Source organism: Eptatretus burgeri, chromosome 10 (assembly GCF_056783735.1).
Source record: "Eptatretus burgeri isolate ZD-2024b chromosome 10, Ebu_testis_v1, whole genome shotgun sequence".
Taxonomy (NCBI): Eukaryota; Metazoa; Chordata; class Myxini; order Myxiniformes; family Myxinidae; genus Eptatretus; species Eptatretus burgeri.
In genome coordinates this window covers 88,373,169-88,389,972 of record NC_140970.1, presented here as the reverse complement: position 1 = coordinate 88,389,972, position 16,804 = coordinate 88,373,169, and the positions used below count along the sequence as shown (strand labels likewise).

The window sequence follows — 16,804 nt, the reverse complement described above, 5'->3', positions numbered from 1 at the left end:
TTTCAAAACACACAATCCTCACTGAAAATAAATCGCAATAATAGTGTTCAATTGGAAATAAACGCATGATTGCACAACATAATACCAGTATTACGTGAGAAAATATTAAATAAAATAGTAGAAATAAAATGGCAAATCTGACTTTAAAACAATCCACTAAAATGTATGTGTTTCATTTATCTCACACGGTGACAATCGTAGCTCTGGCTTGAGGTCCTCAACCATCTCGTTCATTTCCATTTTGTTCACAGTTTCCGCTACACCGACGCAGTGATGTACACGTCAATGCTGCTTTTACGCATTTACAGTGTCTGACGCATCTATTTTGGCACCCACACTTCAGTAGTTCTGAGCACGAGGCCGCAGCTTCTGGTAGTACTGTCCAACTAGGCTCCCATTTGAGCGTCAGACTTCTTCTCCACCCCCAGGAACTTGGCGATGGAACATCTGGTGACCGCACGTGCATCTGTCCCCATACAAATCCAGCCTGGTGTACTGCACGTTTGTTGTGTTCGAACAGGGCAGCTTCAGTTGGTGGAATCTCATCTATTGGTCTGCCTTTTGCGGTGAACATGTACTTTCTGGCTAAATCTACACTGACTTCTGAGGACGTTTTAGCATACAACAGGATCACAAACTTCTCAAATGGTGCCATCTTCGTTTCGTCAAACTTATTAGGAGAGGCCATATAGTGAGCGAATACTGGTGTAATTTCTGGAAGTGCTTTCCACAACTGGAACGCCGTCTTTTTCCCTCTACCAGCAAACGAAGATGGCGTGTCACACCCTGTAAAGGCATGAAACATTGGCAGGGCTCTAGATCGCTCCTCTCCCATTTCCTTTGCAATTTGGTGAGCAGGAATATATCGCAGATTCTTTCCAACGCCGAATGCCAACCATATTTCAGCGTCTGTCGCGAATGAAGCAGCATACACTGCCAGAATCAGCACATCAGTATCAACAGTTCGAATCATCACTTTCCGGTAGCCTTTCTCGAGTGCATCTGCTACATGGAGAAACATTCTGGTGTCGGCTTCTTCCTGTAGACAAGGCGACAGTGATGAAGCATCCCGATTGATGTTACATGAGAGAACATTCTGTTTGCAGGTCAGAATCACTTCTTTCTCTGTCGTAAAATGATCTGCGACCGAAAACGTAAAAACCATAGACATGCATCATTACCGTGACAATATATGTTAGGCACGTGTTATTCATCACTCAATATCCAATATATATATATATATATATATATATATATATATATATATATATATATATATATATATATATATATATATATATATATATATATATATATATATATATATAATACACCAGGGGGTTGACTCAGCATGTCATCCTTCCGAGGTCGGCGAAATGAGTACCAGTGTACTGGGCCGGTGTATACCCCGATTAAAATAGGTGTACCATATCCCTGTGTCGTAAGAGGCGACCAGGGTTGCGTCAGGAAGGGCATCCGGCGTAAAACATGTGCCAAATCACTATGCAGATCATCAGGATGATCCGCTGTGGCTACCCCTAAAGGGAGCAGCCGAAAGAAGAATATATATATATATATATATATATATATATATATATATATATATATATATATATATATATATATATATATATATATATATATATATAGTGTTGTGTTTATAATTTTCATGTAGCTGTACATTACCTGAATAGCCAGGAATTCAAAGAGCTTAGATTTGTTCTCGGATACACAGAGAAATTCTTGCTAGTTTCCTGGAACTTTGCTTGTGGGTGCCACACGTCTTCGAACCCCCTTCCGCATCTTTCTCGTGTTGATGACTTGAGACTGTCATCAATGTATACATCCCAGACAACGTCGAGGCGTGTTACATACGTGAGATGCGACCGGATGCAAGGAAAAAATACAGACTCTGCATACTCAAGGAACGTCATCGGTCCAACAGGCTTCAGCATGCAGACAATTGCAGAGCCATCGAGAACCAGGACATCAACGGAAGGAATGTCTCTAAGGGAGTCGCTCATCTCCTCCAGACAACGAACAAGATCGGATTTTGTTCCGAGGCGAAGGTCTCCAAACTGTGATAATGACAGTGGGTAGGCATGATTTTCGTGTCTGAAGAAATTGTCCAAGTCACCATCTCTGGTCTGACATGCAAGAAATAATCGAGAGAATAGAGCACAGTCGTTCTTGAGAGATGATACTAGTGGTGATGACCTCGAAGAATTCCTCACCGGTGGGTTTCCGAAAAGCGGGAGTTTGTTCTTTGTGATGGGTTCCGTTAGGGTTTTGGTTGTCTGAATTAGTCGCTCTTCTCTGAATTTGTGGTATTGCTGTTTGCCAAGATCCTCAATTTTAGTAATGCTTTCAGATACTTTAGGGTCAGCAACATCCCTGGTATCGAGGACAAGCACTTCTGTTGTTTCTTCTGTGAATGGATTTCCCATAGTTTCAAAGGTCGTGACTAGTGCATTCACGTCTCGTGCGTTTGATGTTTGTGAGGATAGCGTATGCTCGTGATGTTTTTGCTGTACTTCTCGTTTCCGCAAAGGCAGGCAGTTTGTGCCAAACTCGGTTATAGCCCTTGCTAGTTCTGGTCCCGCTACCGTCCATCTCAACATGGCTTTCGGATTTAACATCAGATCAGTAGCTCCACCGATGCCTTTGACGATAGCATTATTTTGTTCGTAAGCATGGTCTATTGATATTGCGGAGAACGGCCTGCTCGACTTGCACACCACAAACTTTCTTTGTGAGAACTGTTCTGCTACGTCAGGAAGTCGTGCTTCTAGCATTGACATATCGCGTATATGAACTGGAAGCCACCTGCAATAGTGAGTGTGGTCGAGCGCAAAGAACCATGGAACAATTGCCGACAATGAAGCTAAGTCCATTTGAAAGTTTCCTTCACGAAGCGATCTCACAAAGATCAAGAGAAGGAGCTGCATTTCCATAACAGTATGCCAGTACTTGAACTGGGGGCACTTTTCCTTCTGTCTCGTGCATCACTCTTTGTAGGACGATGGTTCACTTTCTGCTTGGCAGTATTCGTCATATGCCTGATGGAGAAGTATCCATAGAGTACTGCATGTGACGATGTGTACATGCCTGGCTCGTTTTACATGGGATGATTTGAGAAGAGATTCTGCTTTTCCTGGCGTAGTGACATCTGCATCTACTAAGGCGCTGGTCCATCCACTCCCAACCAGGAAATCCGCGATTGTCGATATATATGCCATCTCGATATGGAGCCCTCCAAGCATAACAACAAACTTGTCTTCTCCATACAACTCCGGCCAAATCCATTGAATGGTTTAAGCGATGGCGAACAGTGCTTGATCTTGTGTTACTACTGGAACCTGTCCTGGGTTCAGGAATTCCACCACCTGCTTGACAACGTCCATTGAATGTCGAATCATTCCAATGGATTTCGAATCATCTGGAAATAGAGGTAGGAGGGAATTGATGCTTGGCTCTATGTGTTCAGTGTGACGATTGCCGTGATATGCAGACCACGAAATTGGGTCGTTCGTGCTTTGGGTGTTATCACTTTGCTGCTCCCTTGTTTTTTTTCTAGCCAAACGTGTTCATCTCCTAATGCAGTTTTCAGAAGGACGTCATTTGTTGTAGGATGATCTTCAGTTGGGGGTATCACTGGTTCCTTCGTTCTTGGTGGAACTGGCTTTACATTTGTATACGGCTCTGGTAGGCTGTAGTGTGAACTGGAATGTGCAATTCTACCAGAGTTCTCTGTTGGAGTTCTCTCTCGTTCTGTACCATCTGATTCAGTAGCTCTATTTTGGAACGAAGAGATGCCTGTGCCATGGAATGATGTATGTGCAGTAGTTGATGTCGGGTTGTGGTCTATGTTGTCAATTGCTGCCATTGTAAACAGATGTCTTCTCAAAATTAGCGGACATACAACTCCATCCTTCTCATACTGAGTAGCTACCGCAGTCGCCATATTTGTAGATATGTCCAGAACTCTGTCATAGGAAATGGAGACACCAAGATGGAATAAGGTTTCTACCAACTCACGCTTGCGGGTTTGTCCGTGAATCAAGAGCCCAAGATAGACAGGAAGAGGTGTTTCTTTGTCTGTGTTATGACGTATTCCAGTTGACGAAGCCCGTCTCCTTGTCGAGCTGTTGAATTGAAGCAATTGTGCCACAGTGAGAGCAGATTGACGAAATGTGTCTGGGTCCTTGTTTTTTATATTTGTTCCATCCATTATCATGCTAACTAGTGCAAGTAACGATTGTGGTATGGCTTCTTCCTGGCAGTTGTTTCCAAACGATCCAGTGAATGTCGAGGTTTTCTGTTGCATATCTCTTCTGACTATCTGTGCAGCCTTCGCTAGGCATATTGCTTCATCGTCGTAGTCATCCAAGGTTGCCTCTTTCAATGCTAGTCCAACATCATCTTCAAAGCTCAGCATCACATTGCGACCTTGCTTGAATGCACGAAGACCGGGTATATTGGCAAGTAGCCGTATCTTCAAGTCTGTTGAGTGAATCCGACCAGACTGTTCAACGCCAAAATTGAGAAGCTGTTGACTGTAGAGCTGGATGAGATCTGCAAGACGAAACACCGGGGCAACGTTATCGTCGTTGTTTCGTGTATCTTCAATGAAACCTATAAGTTCAGCCAGTGCGAAGCCATGGGACACTCTATCAGATATGCCTATGTTGGTATCTTCTCCACTCCTAGTGCTAGCATTGTACAACTTGACAAGGCATTTGGCATGATACGGTGCATCTAGAGCTACAAGATCGCCGATGCTAAGCTTTCCTATCAACTTTTCATCTTGCAATTTGATTGCACAACGCTTCACTCGTGCTGTGACCTTTGGCATCATTGCGTCATGTAGTGGTTGCTCTTTGGTCTGTGGTTGGTTACAGAAAAAGCATGTGTTTTTTTTTCTGGTTTGATCGAGATCACCGTCAATGTGCGAGGAACCTTGGCGGGTATAGTGGGACTTGCTTTGCTGGCCTTCGCTCAGGTTTTCAGACGTGCACATTGTTGATTCCAATTAGTTGACGACTAGATGAGCACTTCAATCTGCATGAATTGTGCCACTGGGCCTCGTGTGCTTCCAGTGTATTTCCAATACCAGTACCATCATCGAGTTGTGATATGTCAACTGGAATAGGTTGTTGTTTCATTTCGCTGAAAATTGTCAAATTGTCGCCCAGGGTTTTGTAACCTGCACCAACACCACTAGCTTTCCTTGATTTTGCTGGGCAATGGAGCACTTCAGATGTACCACTTTGGCAAAGACTACACATTGTCCAGTCAATAGTTTTGGGAACACTGATGCTGGCTCCATGGATAAGCTTACATTTCTTCTTGGCCAACATGTTCAAACCTGGTTATTCACCTGAAATGCAGTTGAATTTACATGTATAATGTTTAAATTCATAATATTGTGCTCTTAATAGAGTGCTTGCTCATGGCTATGAATATAAAAATATATTATCCAAATAACATTATAATTTGATTATTTCAGAATTAATTACACAAAATCTACACATTTTGGCAATCATATTCCATTTATACTAAGAATGGAACACTTCATGTACAATCTGAGTGTTTAATCAGTTTATATGGGTATGAAAACATAGATATAGACACATTATGCAACTTTCTATGTCAATTATTGGCAAAGATATTGCGATTTTAAAATTTCACAACCAGCGGTGGTGGCCATCTTGGATTTTTGCCCATATTTCTAGAACAACGAAAAATCTGGCTTGGCACAATAGCTAAAATCAATTTATATGTTCTTAGCATGATTTGTGCCAATTTTGGTGCTTTTACCACCAAACCCACAATCGTTTCACATATCTGCTGCACTATTGGGGGGAGAGAGAAAGAGAGAGAGAGAGAGAGAGAGAGAGAGAGAGACAGACACACACACACACACACACACACACACACACACACACACACACACACACACACACACACACACACACACACACACACACACACACACACACACACACACACACACACACTTGGCCAAACAACCCTAAAACCTTGAGTAGCTTTCACTGAAAAACAACGTTGCATTGACATACATTTTTCAGGGATATGTTCTCAAACATTCATCTTTATAAATAGCTGCATGCGACGGGTAGAAAACAAATTTGTCTCAGTAATTTAGAAAACACGTCAAGACGGCGCATGGCTCAGAAATAAGGTATTATTTCACAACTTGTGCAGGGTGGTGGGGCGCAAACCCACCCGCGCAGGGTGGCAGGGCACAAACCCACCCGCGCAGGCAGGCAGGGCGAGCAAAAGCATTCGCAGTGAGTGAACGATTTGCTCAAGACATGGCGTGGTACTGCTATCGACTGCAAGGCATTCGGCAAGTGGCATAAGCACTCCAATTGAATGGTGGTTAAGGAATGGCTGGCCAGGCTGTCGCTGCATGCCTTATAGGATCCCTTTAACTTTAAAGCCGGTCTTCACCACGTGCACAGCAGTTAATGAAATGAAATGAATTTGTTCAAATTATGTCTTTATCCACAAAAGAGTTGTAGCTTAATGTAGAACAACCCTAGAGACATCGCAAAGTTCAATCGCCCATGAAATATACTTTGCAGATAATGCGTCAACTTGCCTGCTCATCTGTGTACGCATCACGTTGTACATCGGTTCGAGGTCCGTGGTCCATGCAAATGTTATTACTTTATTTTAAAACGTCCGTTTTCACCAGATTTGCTTTGATTCCCTGTGGAGCACCTCGCAAGACCTCCCAAAATATAGACACAGATCTGGCAGATGCTCTGGACAGGCAGTCCCTTTGGGGGACAGGGCACAAGGTCCAACAGTGAATGCATTAAATCATATAGCTCAATGATGCTAGTTAATTTACACACGTTCCTAATTTTTTTTGTTCACTCTATAATTCTCCAAACAGTAGCAAAAAGATAAGTTTAATGCTTTGTAAATTTCACATTTTCTTGTGTGTATATATGGAGAAGGAGGGAACATAGCCTTGCTTGCTTACAGTAAATAGGTATATCGGCTTAGTTATAAAACTCGTTATTTCTTTTTATCAGATTTCACAACAGATTTTGACTTATTTAGTCTGGACGATATCCGATCCTCAAAACCGAAATAATATTTCGATTATATACTTTAGTCCATGAGAGCATATCGTGGAAAATTGTAATGCATGAAATCGCTTCAAGCTCCGAATTTGAAAAATACCGTACTGACAAAAGCGATGTACCCAGCGATTCATAGCTATTATGAACAGGCATTCCATAAGATGAGTGAGGAAAGTGAAGAAGAAAAACTTTATAGTTAAGAAATCATTGCGGCCAGTTCCATGTCAAGGCATGGTTGAGGAGGCCAAAAAACATGGCAGCTTCAGATCCCAGCAAGGTTAGCCAGGAAACACCTTTAGACCCCAGAGAGCAAGGTGGCTGAGGATCGCCTGATGAAGGATATAATTAAATAAGGCCGTTAATTATCTTCAAAAGGAGTGTTTTAATTCACCCAAACACCCAATTTTTCACCCTTGCACTTCCAATTGGAGTTTTCTTGGTATGCATGCAAGTTTCAGGCTGCTAGGATTTATGGTTTTAGAATTATGGACACACACACACACACACACACACACACACACACACACACACACACACACACACACACACACACACACACACACACACACACACACACACACACTTATTAGTATAAATGTAAAAATGGCAGAATTTGAGAGCACTGCATTATCCCGGCCAAGGCCGAGTAGAGCTCGGTCGAGTCCGTTTATTCCTGACTAGCAAATACAACCCGTCGCTTCGCTGATGGGAATATGAGGGGAGGAGGGGGAGCGAGAGAGAAAGAGAGGAGGGCGAGGAAGGGAAGGGTGATGAGGGGTGTGGAGGAGCGAGGAAGGGAAGGGTGATGAGGGGTGTGGAGGAGCGAGTAAGGTTGGGGGGGGGGGGTGAGTAGAGCGATGCCTCGCCAAATGTCGCTTTACACTCTGGGAGGGTGGGGTGGGAGTGGGGAGGGGGGTTGGGAGGAGGTCAGCATGAGGGGAAGAGAATATGGTGTGAGGGGAAGGGTGAGAAAACATGCCCAAACAGCAACACTTTCTTTTTTCTTTTTAACCGCTGGGTTCTGTATAAAACTGGGTGGGAGCAATTAAAACCCACGGTATCTACCTGGCAAAGGCCTACATGCATACATGCTCGCACATGCAGCGACCTTTGCACCCCTCCGGTCGACTCGCTGAATCTGATTTGTACAAGCTACCCGATGGGAAATCCATTTTAAATTCAAAAGTTAACAGTCCCCTGAACAGTGGGGAATAAGCCTGGCGTTGGCTTCACGATTTGGGTGGCCGGCTTGGGATCCTAGGGTCCTGAGTTTGAGCCCTATCGACTGTAGATTTAACACCAGGTGGGGTTGACTCAGCCTGTCATCCTTCTGAGGTCAGCAAGATGAGCACCAGTGTACTGGTAATAAGGGCACTGCATCAGTGGCATAGCTGCTTCCCTAACCAATGATGCAACCAGTAGCCACAAGGCTGCACACAAGAGTGTGTGTATAGAGGGAGAGAGGGAGAGGAGAGGGTTGGGATGGGGCAGGTGGAATAGGGGGAGATGAGAGGGGTGGATTCTGGCCGATGTGACGCCCAGTTTAATGTCCATCTGAGAGACGGCACCCAACTTGATGAAACGCCGGATGACAGTTTCTGGCTGCGTCAGGATTCAAACCCAGGCTAGAGAGCTTGGAGCGAGTGTGCGTACCTCTTGGCTATTCTGCCGTGATGTGGTGATTCATTGCTTTGTAACAACTGCAAACATTTTTTACGCATTGTAATCATCTAATTTATTTTGCCTTCCTAACTCATGTATCGAACCGCGGTACTGCTATCGAAGTTTGAAGAGCGCTCGCCAAAGTGGCTTAACCAACAAGAAACGCTTGAATAAACAAACTTTTAAAAGCGAAACGTTTAAGTTTTTTTAATGTCGATTTATTTATGCCGACGTGATGGGTCATGTAATGAAAGGAGGTCACATAAAAAGGGGAAATGTGTAAAATATAATTGCACATTTTCAGCGAGAGAATGATCCACCGACTCACCACACGAGGCACCACATGGCCATACGCAGGCGGGTGGGCCCTGAACTTTGTTCAAGTTGATCGATATATTCAGTGTAAGTGCGACTATTGTAGAGCGATCACCAAGTGGCTTAAGCACTCAAGCAAGCACTCCAACGAAACGGTTGATAAGGCATAGCTGGCTTGGCAAGCGATTGGTGATCGCCAATCAATTATATAAACACCATGCACCTCTTGATACCCGGAATGTCAAGCGATGTTCGAAATAGGCATGTGATCACTTTTTGTTAATCAGCCGGAACTCCTGCTGAAGTCAATAAAGAAGTTTAAATTTTGAAATTCAGCTGAGATTAAGAGATTCTAGAAATTATGGAATGTGCGGAAATTAAATTAAAGCCACGAACACTGGCGTCTCCAGGCTTTTATCAGCATTTCATTGTATCCAGCGATTTGTGGATATGATTCTCAGGCAATCGATGATATGTGAGGAAAGTGGGGGGGAGTGGGGGGGGCGAAACTTTATCATTAAGAAAGCATTGTGACCTGTTCCAAGTCGAGGAATTATTGAGCAAGCCCAAAAAAATGGTGCCTTCAGATTCTGGTGAGCTGACAGAGGGCTGACCAAGATGGCATGCCACCATCTTGATAAGGCTTCTTTTGGTTTTTCATGATGAGCACCCCCTTAATTATCTTCAAAGGGTGTTTAAATTAACTCAAACACCCAGTTTTCATTCATGCACCACCTTGGAGTTCCCTTGGTGTGCATGCAATGCTTGGGGCCGCTAGGTTTCATGGTTTTGGAGTTATGGAGGAGACGGATGGATGGACACACACTGACATTTATTAACCTCGATGCGTGAAACACCCTGCAACCCATGCCTACAGAAAACAGACTTTTTGGAACGCTGGCCACATTTTCCATCCAATCTTCAAGTAACGTTGTTTAAAAAAAAAAAAAAAAATTCCTTGGGTAGATGCTCCAACGTTGAAAGCTTTGTGTCAATCACTGAAGTCGTTGTGGAGAAAATGAATTTAAAAGTGGATAAAGGTGAAAAGTGAGGGCCTCGGCTGATGTTTAAAAACATGGTCAAGGATGGTTGTGGACGTCTATCACTAGTTTGTAAAGCACAACAACACCAAAGTTCACAAGTGAATTGATGCCGTAATCTAATGCTTGTGAGACAAAGTTGGATTTGAATTCTACAAGTGAATCGAAAGTGACTGATTTTTCCACACTATAGGCCTATGCTGTCAGATGTTCGCGAGATGTTCCTGGATGCGGCGCGGATGGATGTCGACGCTGTCGATGCAGATGTACAGTGTGGCCTAGGTGTGCTTTTCAACCTGAGTTCTGAATATGACAAAGCTGTCGACTGCTTTACTGCTGCCCTTGCCGCACGGCCACAGGTGTGTGTGGTGTGTATGCTTAAAAAAGGTATTTCAATATCCACCCAAGGAAACTTTTGATGCAATTTTAACTGGAATTGTTCCAAATGCTTATGGTTTAAAAAAAAATAAAACAACTGAGGAAGATGAGATTCAAAAGAAGAGATGCTACAAAGAAAATGGGGAAATTTAGTGGTTGGGTAAAATGCTCAACATGAAGCATTGACCCTTCTTCTGACAAAAAGATGGTTTCCTCCAACAAAGGGTTGACGAAAATGTTGGTGTTGCTTTGCTTTCCATTGCGGTTCACTTTCCACCCTTATCAACCTTCAGTTGATAAAACCAATTGTACGAATTATCTGTCGACACTCGATTATATCTCGTCAGTGTGGCATTCCTCTGCTTCATGCATTTGCTCTCGTCCCTTTTGGGATGTTCTTCGTTGACATTGCAATACATAAAACAATCTTTGTGAAAAACCTCCAAAGCCTTTATCCCACCTTTTTACCACAAAATCCACCACTATCTTTGGATTAGTTGGACTTTGGGGAAAATGCGGTGAAAATGTCTGACGTTGTGCCTCCCTTCCTATCGAATGGTTCAGTTTATCAGAATTACTGTAATAATAAAATGAATGGTGTTGTGTACCGGATGCAAGAGGATGGTGTATTTCACACGACACAAATGTTGCTTGCGGTCACTATTATGCAAACGTTCTCACGTGTAAATATTTAATGAATGACTTGCCTACGCATAAGCTAACTAAGCTCATCCAACTCACATTGTTGATGAATGTGTGGCGCACATTCCATATTTTGGGTTTTTTGGACAGAATTTGGAATCAAAATATACATCCATGTGACATCATCAATCTGTTTGGCTCTGACTCATTCTGGTTCTTCAGCCAAAATTCGGTAAACGCTCAGGTGGACCCAAATATTAGAGTAGTCTGCTTTCTCGATCTACAGATGACACAAAGCTTGGAGGTATGTGAGGCAGCAGATGGGGGTGGGTGATGATCAGGAAAGTCTAGATCAGTGGTTCTTGACCTTTTTACCACCATGCCCCCTCTTGTAGTTGGTCCTTGCCTCCATTCCCCCCCCCTCACATCTTCAACCAAATTATTTAAAATCCCTCCTGAATTAAAAGGAAAAACTGAAAAAATGCATGTTTTTAGTCTTTTTATTGAACAAAGAATTCTGTATAAGCCTGCCCCCCACTGCAGCATCACCACTGCCTGCCCCCCACTACAGCGTCACCACCGCCTGCCCTCCGCTGCAATGTCACCACCGTCTGCCCCCCCCCCGCTGCAGCGTCACCACCACCTGCCCCCCACTGTCGCGTCACCACCGCCTGCCCCCCCCACTGTAGCGTCACCACCACCTGCCCCCCCCCCCCCACTGCAGCATCACCATCACCTGCCCCCCCTTCCCGCTGCAGCATCCCCACCGCCTGCTCCCTTTTCATTTAAGCTTTTGTCATCAAATTTCCAACAAACCTTTATTATGAGAATATGGATAACACCAATTAATAACTTTTACATTTCTTTCTATTTTGTGTTTTTATCAAATTCAGTTCAAGTACAAAGCGGACGTGGACAGGTTTTCCATTTTGGGATGCTTTCTAGTTTAAAGTTGTAATCGTAGGGGGATAAATTATAAATCGAAAGAGGAAGTGTTCACACTACAGGAATTTAGTGAAGCTCCATTTAGACTATTACATACAATGGAAGAACATAGCTACCATAGAGAGGGTTCAGCATAAGACAACTAGATTGATCGGTCAACTAAGCTGTGAGTGGCAGCTGAACAGGAGCAAACTTTTTATATTAGAGAGATGTTTAAGATAATGAAGGGTGAAGACAAAGTAAATGCAGAACAGTTTTTCAGCACAATAGACAGTGATTAGACAGGGAGCATAGCCCTGAGAGTCAAATAAGAGAGTCAGGACGGTAGTTATTCAGGGATATTTCACTCGGTCATTAATGCATGGAAAGGTAGTGACAGCAGAAACAGTCCATATATTTGATCTGGAATTTGATTTGGGTACTCAGAAGCATTGTGGGAGATGGAGAGGTACAAGGTCTTTAGGACTGGTTGATCGCTTGGGCATGGATGACTGAGTGGATACGTCATGATTGTGTTGTCTGTGAGAGGGTCTGGTCAAAAAGTGAAAGCAAAATCTGGTCAGAAGGTGTTTTCATTCCTCATGCACAAACCCCATCCCTAAAAATAAAATAAAAAAACACTCTGGTGCTATTCCTGTATCCAACCCCACTGTCCCCCTCACCCCTCCTCCTATCCCCTCCCCCACCATTCCCAAATGAAACTGGGTAAATGGTAAGCAGCGGCTTGGTATCATCGACAATGAATATGGTAGATTCAACTGAGCGGGTGTGGGTGATCCACAGGCATGATAGGCCAAACAGCTTCCTCCTGTATCCAAGTTCCTTGTTATCAAAAGATGTGCCTTTTTGTCACCTGGACAGGATTATTTGTTGTGGAACAAACTGGGCGCGACGCTGGCGAATGGGAGTCGTAGTGAGGAAGCGGTGGAAGCTTATCGCCAAGCCCTCCAGCTGCAGCCTGGCTTCACTCGCTCACGCTACAACCTGGGAATCAGCTGCATTAACCTGGGTGCACACAGGTGAGACCCTCTCAGGAATAGCATTCGTGCAAGGTTCTTGGTTGGGGAAAGGACTTCTGAGAAAAATCTTGTTAATTCTGAATTTGGAGAGGAGACTCGTGAAGACTTTTCATGTCATCTCACATATATGTGACATTGTACCGCTGACTAATTTTTGTCTGGATTTGCTTGCTTTTTTAGATCCTCGTGGAGGATCTTTAAGTCTTACTCACGTTGTTGTTCTTGTGGACTTTTTTGTCTCACAGCCTACAGTTTTCATCGAAACCTCCTGAAACTTGGCGTATATATGTAAAAATTCCCTGCGCAGACAGTAACCATCTCCGATTTTGAAAATTCCTCCTAGAAAAAAAAGTTATGATGTCAAAATATCTCCGCTAATGGAAATCGCCTAAAAAATTATCTCAAACTAGGCAAGCTTTTTGAATTCTGTTTGCGGGAATCGAACAGGGCATTAGCAGAGATTAATTACCGCACATATGATACATCACTATGATGTCATATCCATTTTATGACGTCATTCCTATTTTTTGACTTTTTTAGTTTCACAACCCAGAGTTTTCATCGGATCTTCGTGAAACTTGCTATGTATATGCAGAAAGCCCATGCGCAGGCAGTAACCATCTCCGATTTTGGAAATTCTTCCTAGAAAAAAAGTTAACGTCATAATATCGCCGCTAATGGAAATCGCCTATACCATTATCTCTGAAACTAGTTTGTTTCACAGCCTACAGTTTTCATCGAAACTTCCTGAAACTATATATATATATATATATATATATATATATATATATATATATATATATATATATATATATATATATATATATATATATGTATGTAAAAATACCCTGCACAGACAGTAACCATCTCCGATTTTGAAAATTCCTCCTCGAAAAAAAGTTATGAAGTCAAAATATCTCCGCGAATGGAAATCACCTAAAAAATTATCTCCGAAACTAGGCAAGCTTTTTGAATTCTGTTTGCGGGAATCGAACAGGGCATTAGCAGAGATGAATTACCGCACATATGATGCATCACTATGACGTCATATCAATTTTTATTACGTCATTCCTATTTTTTGACATTTTTTGTTTCACAACCCAGAGTTTTCATCGGATCTTCGTGAAACTTGCCATGTATATGCAGAAAGCCCATGCGCAGGCAGTAACCATCTCCGATTTTGGAAATTCTTTCTAGAAAAAAAGTTGACGGCATAATGTTGCTGCTAATGGAAATCGCCGATACCATTATCTCCGAAACTAGGCAAGCTGTTTGAATTTTGTTTGCGGGAATCAAGCCGGGTATTAGCACAGATAATTTATCGCAAACCTGATACATCAGAATGACATCATATTCATTTTTATGACGTCATCTTTAAGAGGATGAGGATCTTAGCTCATTCGAGCTTGTTTGGCAGGATCTGAGACTCGTAGTGGAGCTGACACACACACACACACACACACACACACACACACACACACACACACACACACACACACACACACACACACACACACACACACACACACACACACACACACACACACACACACACACACACCACACCACTCATTCACATAGAATACATAAAACAACACAAGACTGTTCGACCAGACAAATTGGTACTAGATACGATTATTTTAATTATTGAAAGCAAAAGGTGAGAAAGTTAATATTTATCGGACATCGGCAAATACTAAAATGAGAGAATCTGCATCTAATTTTGTGATTTCGACTTTGTGTTTAAGTTAAAAGTGGGGTGACAACTTCTGAGATGACCCCTGGAGATAGTGGAGAGAGGTAACACCTTAACACCCTGTCACATTCCAGGGAAGCTGTGGAGCACTTTCTGGAAGCCCTGAGGCTTCAGCGAGACTCTCCAGGTCCTGGAGCCACAGCCGGGAGAGATCGAAGTAGTCCCACATCTGACAGCATCTGGGCGACACTGCGCATGGCGCTATCAGTGCTCGGTCGTGGAGACTTACACAGGACCGCAGTGGAGCGTGACCTCACCACACTGCTCAATGCTTTCAACATGCAGCAATGACAGAGTAGGGGAAGGCCAGGGAGAGGCAAACAGAGAGGTAGCACACAAAAGAATATGGATGCCTGGTGGCAAGAGGTTGCCAGGTGTGACATTACCACCAGCAGAGGGGAAAATGTTGAAGGGAGGTTTGTCGTCAATATAAACTCGATGGGTTTCTCATCTTACTGGAGACCAAATGAAGCCCTGTTCACAGCCCATATGCTGGATGACAGTAACCTGGCACAGAGACATCAGCAGGAAGACGAGATGCAATCATAGGGGCAACCAACTCGGACATATAAAACTCCCTTGGCACCAGAGGAGATTAGAACCGGAGAAGAGAAACAAAAAGCTGAGATTATTTTGAGAGACGAACAACGTCTTGGGCAAGAGAGTTTGGCAGCACTCGAGATAGACCGTCATGATGGCTGGCTCACAGGCAAGCCTGACGCTGGAGTAGCAGCGATGAGGAGTGAGATAATGTGTGAGTGTGTGGGTAAGGCCAAAGCATTGTGCAGCAGCTTTGATTAGAATGATTAGAAAAGATTACATGATCTCAAAGTTAAGGAAATTATGTTCACGGAATTGCGGTCTTCATTTTGAAAAGTGTCCATCTGCATTGCCATTCTATTATGTACATTCGAGTGTAGCTGTTCAACTATTGGCACATATGGTGTTTTGCTTGTAAAAATGTGCAAGTCCATGAGATTATTTTTGTTAGTTGGTAACCGACGAGTTATTTTAAACGAGCTGCACTGCAGGATTTCCGATCATTGAGAAGAAGTAGAGCAGTTAGTATTCAGCACCTGGCTGCTGGTCACATCACATATGCCTGCCCATTTAGGTGAGGACAAGAATTTCTGGAATTTGGCTCAGATGGCAACGATAACTCGCCGACTGTCGAAAAAAACCTCATGACATTTTAACGTCCACCAACTATTTATAGTAGATGGGTCTCCAACTGGGGACGGTGCACTTTTGCACGCGAAGGATGAATCTAAAAGTTCATCGTCTGGTCGGATCAGAGAACGAAACCAGGCAAGACAAAGTTAAGTGTTCTTTCTCTGCACATTCTGTTAGGATTGCTAATTATTTGCCCGTGCCAGTGAAGCAAAAAAGAAGGTTGCGTGATTGGTCCTGTTTGTGTGTACGTACGTGCGTGTCTGCATTTTGGTATTCCCTTCCCTGGAACTGCTCATCAGATTGATGCAAAATTTTCACCATAGGTGCGACTACTCATGTAGAAATCTTAATGATGATTATGATGTTATAGGTCACATGGTGTGGCCGCCATGTTGGGGAAAAAAGGAGAAATGTTGGACCTCTATCTCTGAAACTGTCCCATTGAAAAAAATTAAAACTTGGCATCTGTCAAGTACTCCCCATGGGAAATGTGATTATTATTATTATTTTTAATGTAATAGGTGCCTTCGTTATGATGTCATAATTGCATACGTAGAACGCTACATCAGATCAGTATAAAACATTTTCAGGGTCATCAAGAGATAAATTGGTCAACAGAAAAAAAATGACGTCATCAGTCATGTGGTTTGGCAGGCATTTTTTTGTTTAACCTTCAAAAATCTTCCACTCCAAAATGGCTGAACAGATCGAGGAGAAACTGCAGGTATGACCGCCTATCTATGAGGAACACAA

The 16,804-nt window shown here is 43.1% G+C and overlaps 3 protein-coding genes across 5 annotated transcripts in view; 1 reads left to right on the top strand and 2 right to left on the bottom strand.

The window, feature by feature from the left end:
- The window catches only part of PEX5L (peroxisomal biogenesis factor 5 like), a 104,048-nt gene extending 87,522 nt beyond the window's left edge, over positions 1-16,526 (top strand). For all 3 annotated transcript variants that reach the window (XM_085899253.1, XM_085899254.1, XM_085899255.1), the window contains 3 exons: positions 10,332-10,497; positions 12,965-13,122; positions 14,953-16,526. In XM_085899253.1, the coding sequence (XP_085755379.1) occupies positions 10,332-10,497; positions 12,965-13,122; positions 14,953-15,169 (541 nt within the window). In that variant the 3' untranslated portion in view covers positions 15,170-16,526. The remainder of the gene's footprint in view (positions 1-10,331; positions 10,498-12,964; positions 13,123-14,952) is intronic.
- Positions 218-1,206, bottom strand: LOC147019049 (uncharacterized). Its single transcript, XM_085899906.1, has one exon. It carries the CDS (start codon positions 1,169-1,171, stop codon positions 218-220), a length of 954 nt encoding a protein of 317 aa, XP_085756032.1. The 5' UTR covers positions 1,172-1,206.
- Positions 3,476-5,287, bottom strand: LOC147019048 (uncharacterized). Its single transcript, XM_085899905.1, has one exon. The coding sequence runs from the start codon at positions 5,018-5,020 to the stop codon at positions 3,476-3,478; it is 1,545 nt and encodes a 514-aa protein (XP_085756031.1). The 5' UTR covers positions 5,021-5,287.
- Positions 16,527-16,804: the final 278 nt, after the last annotated feature.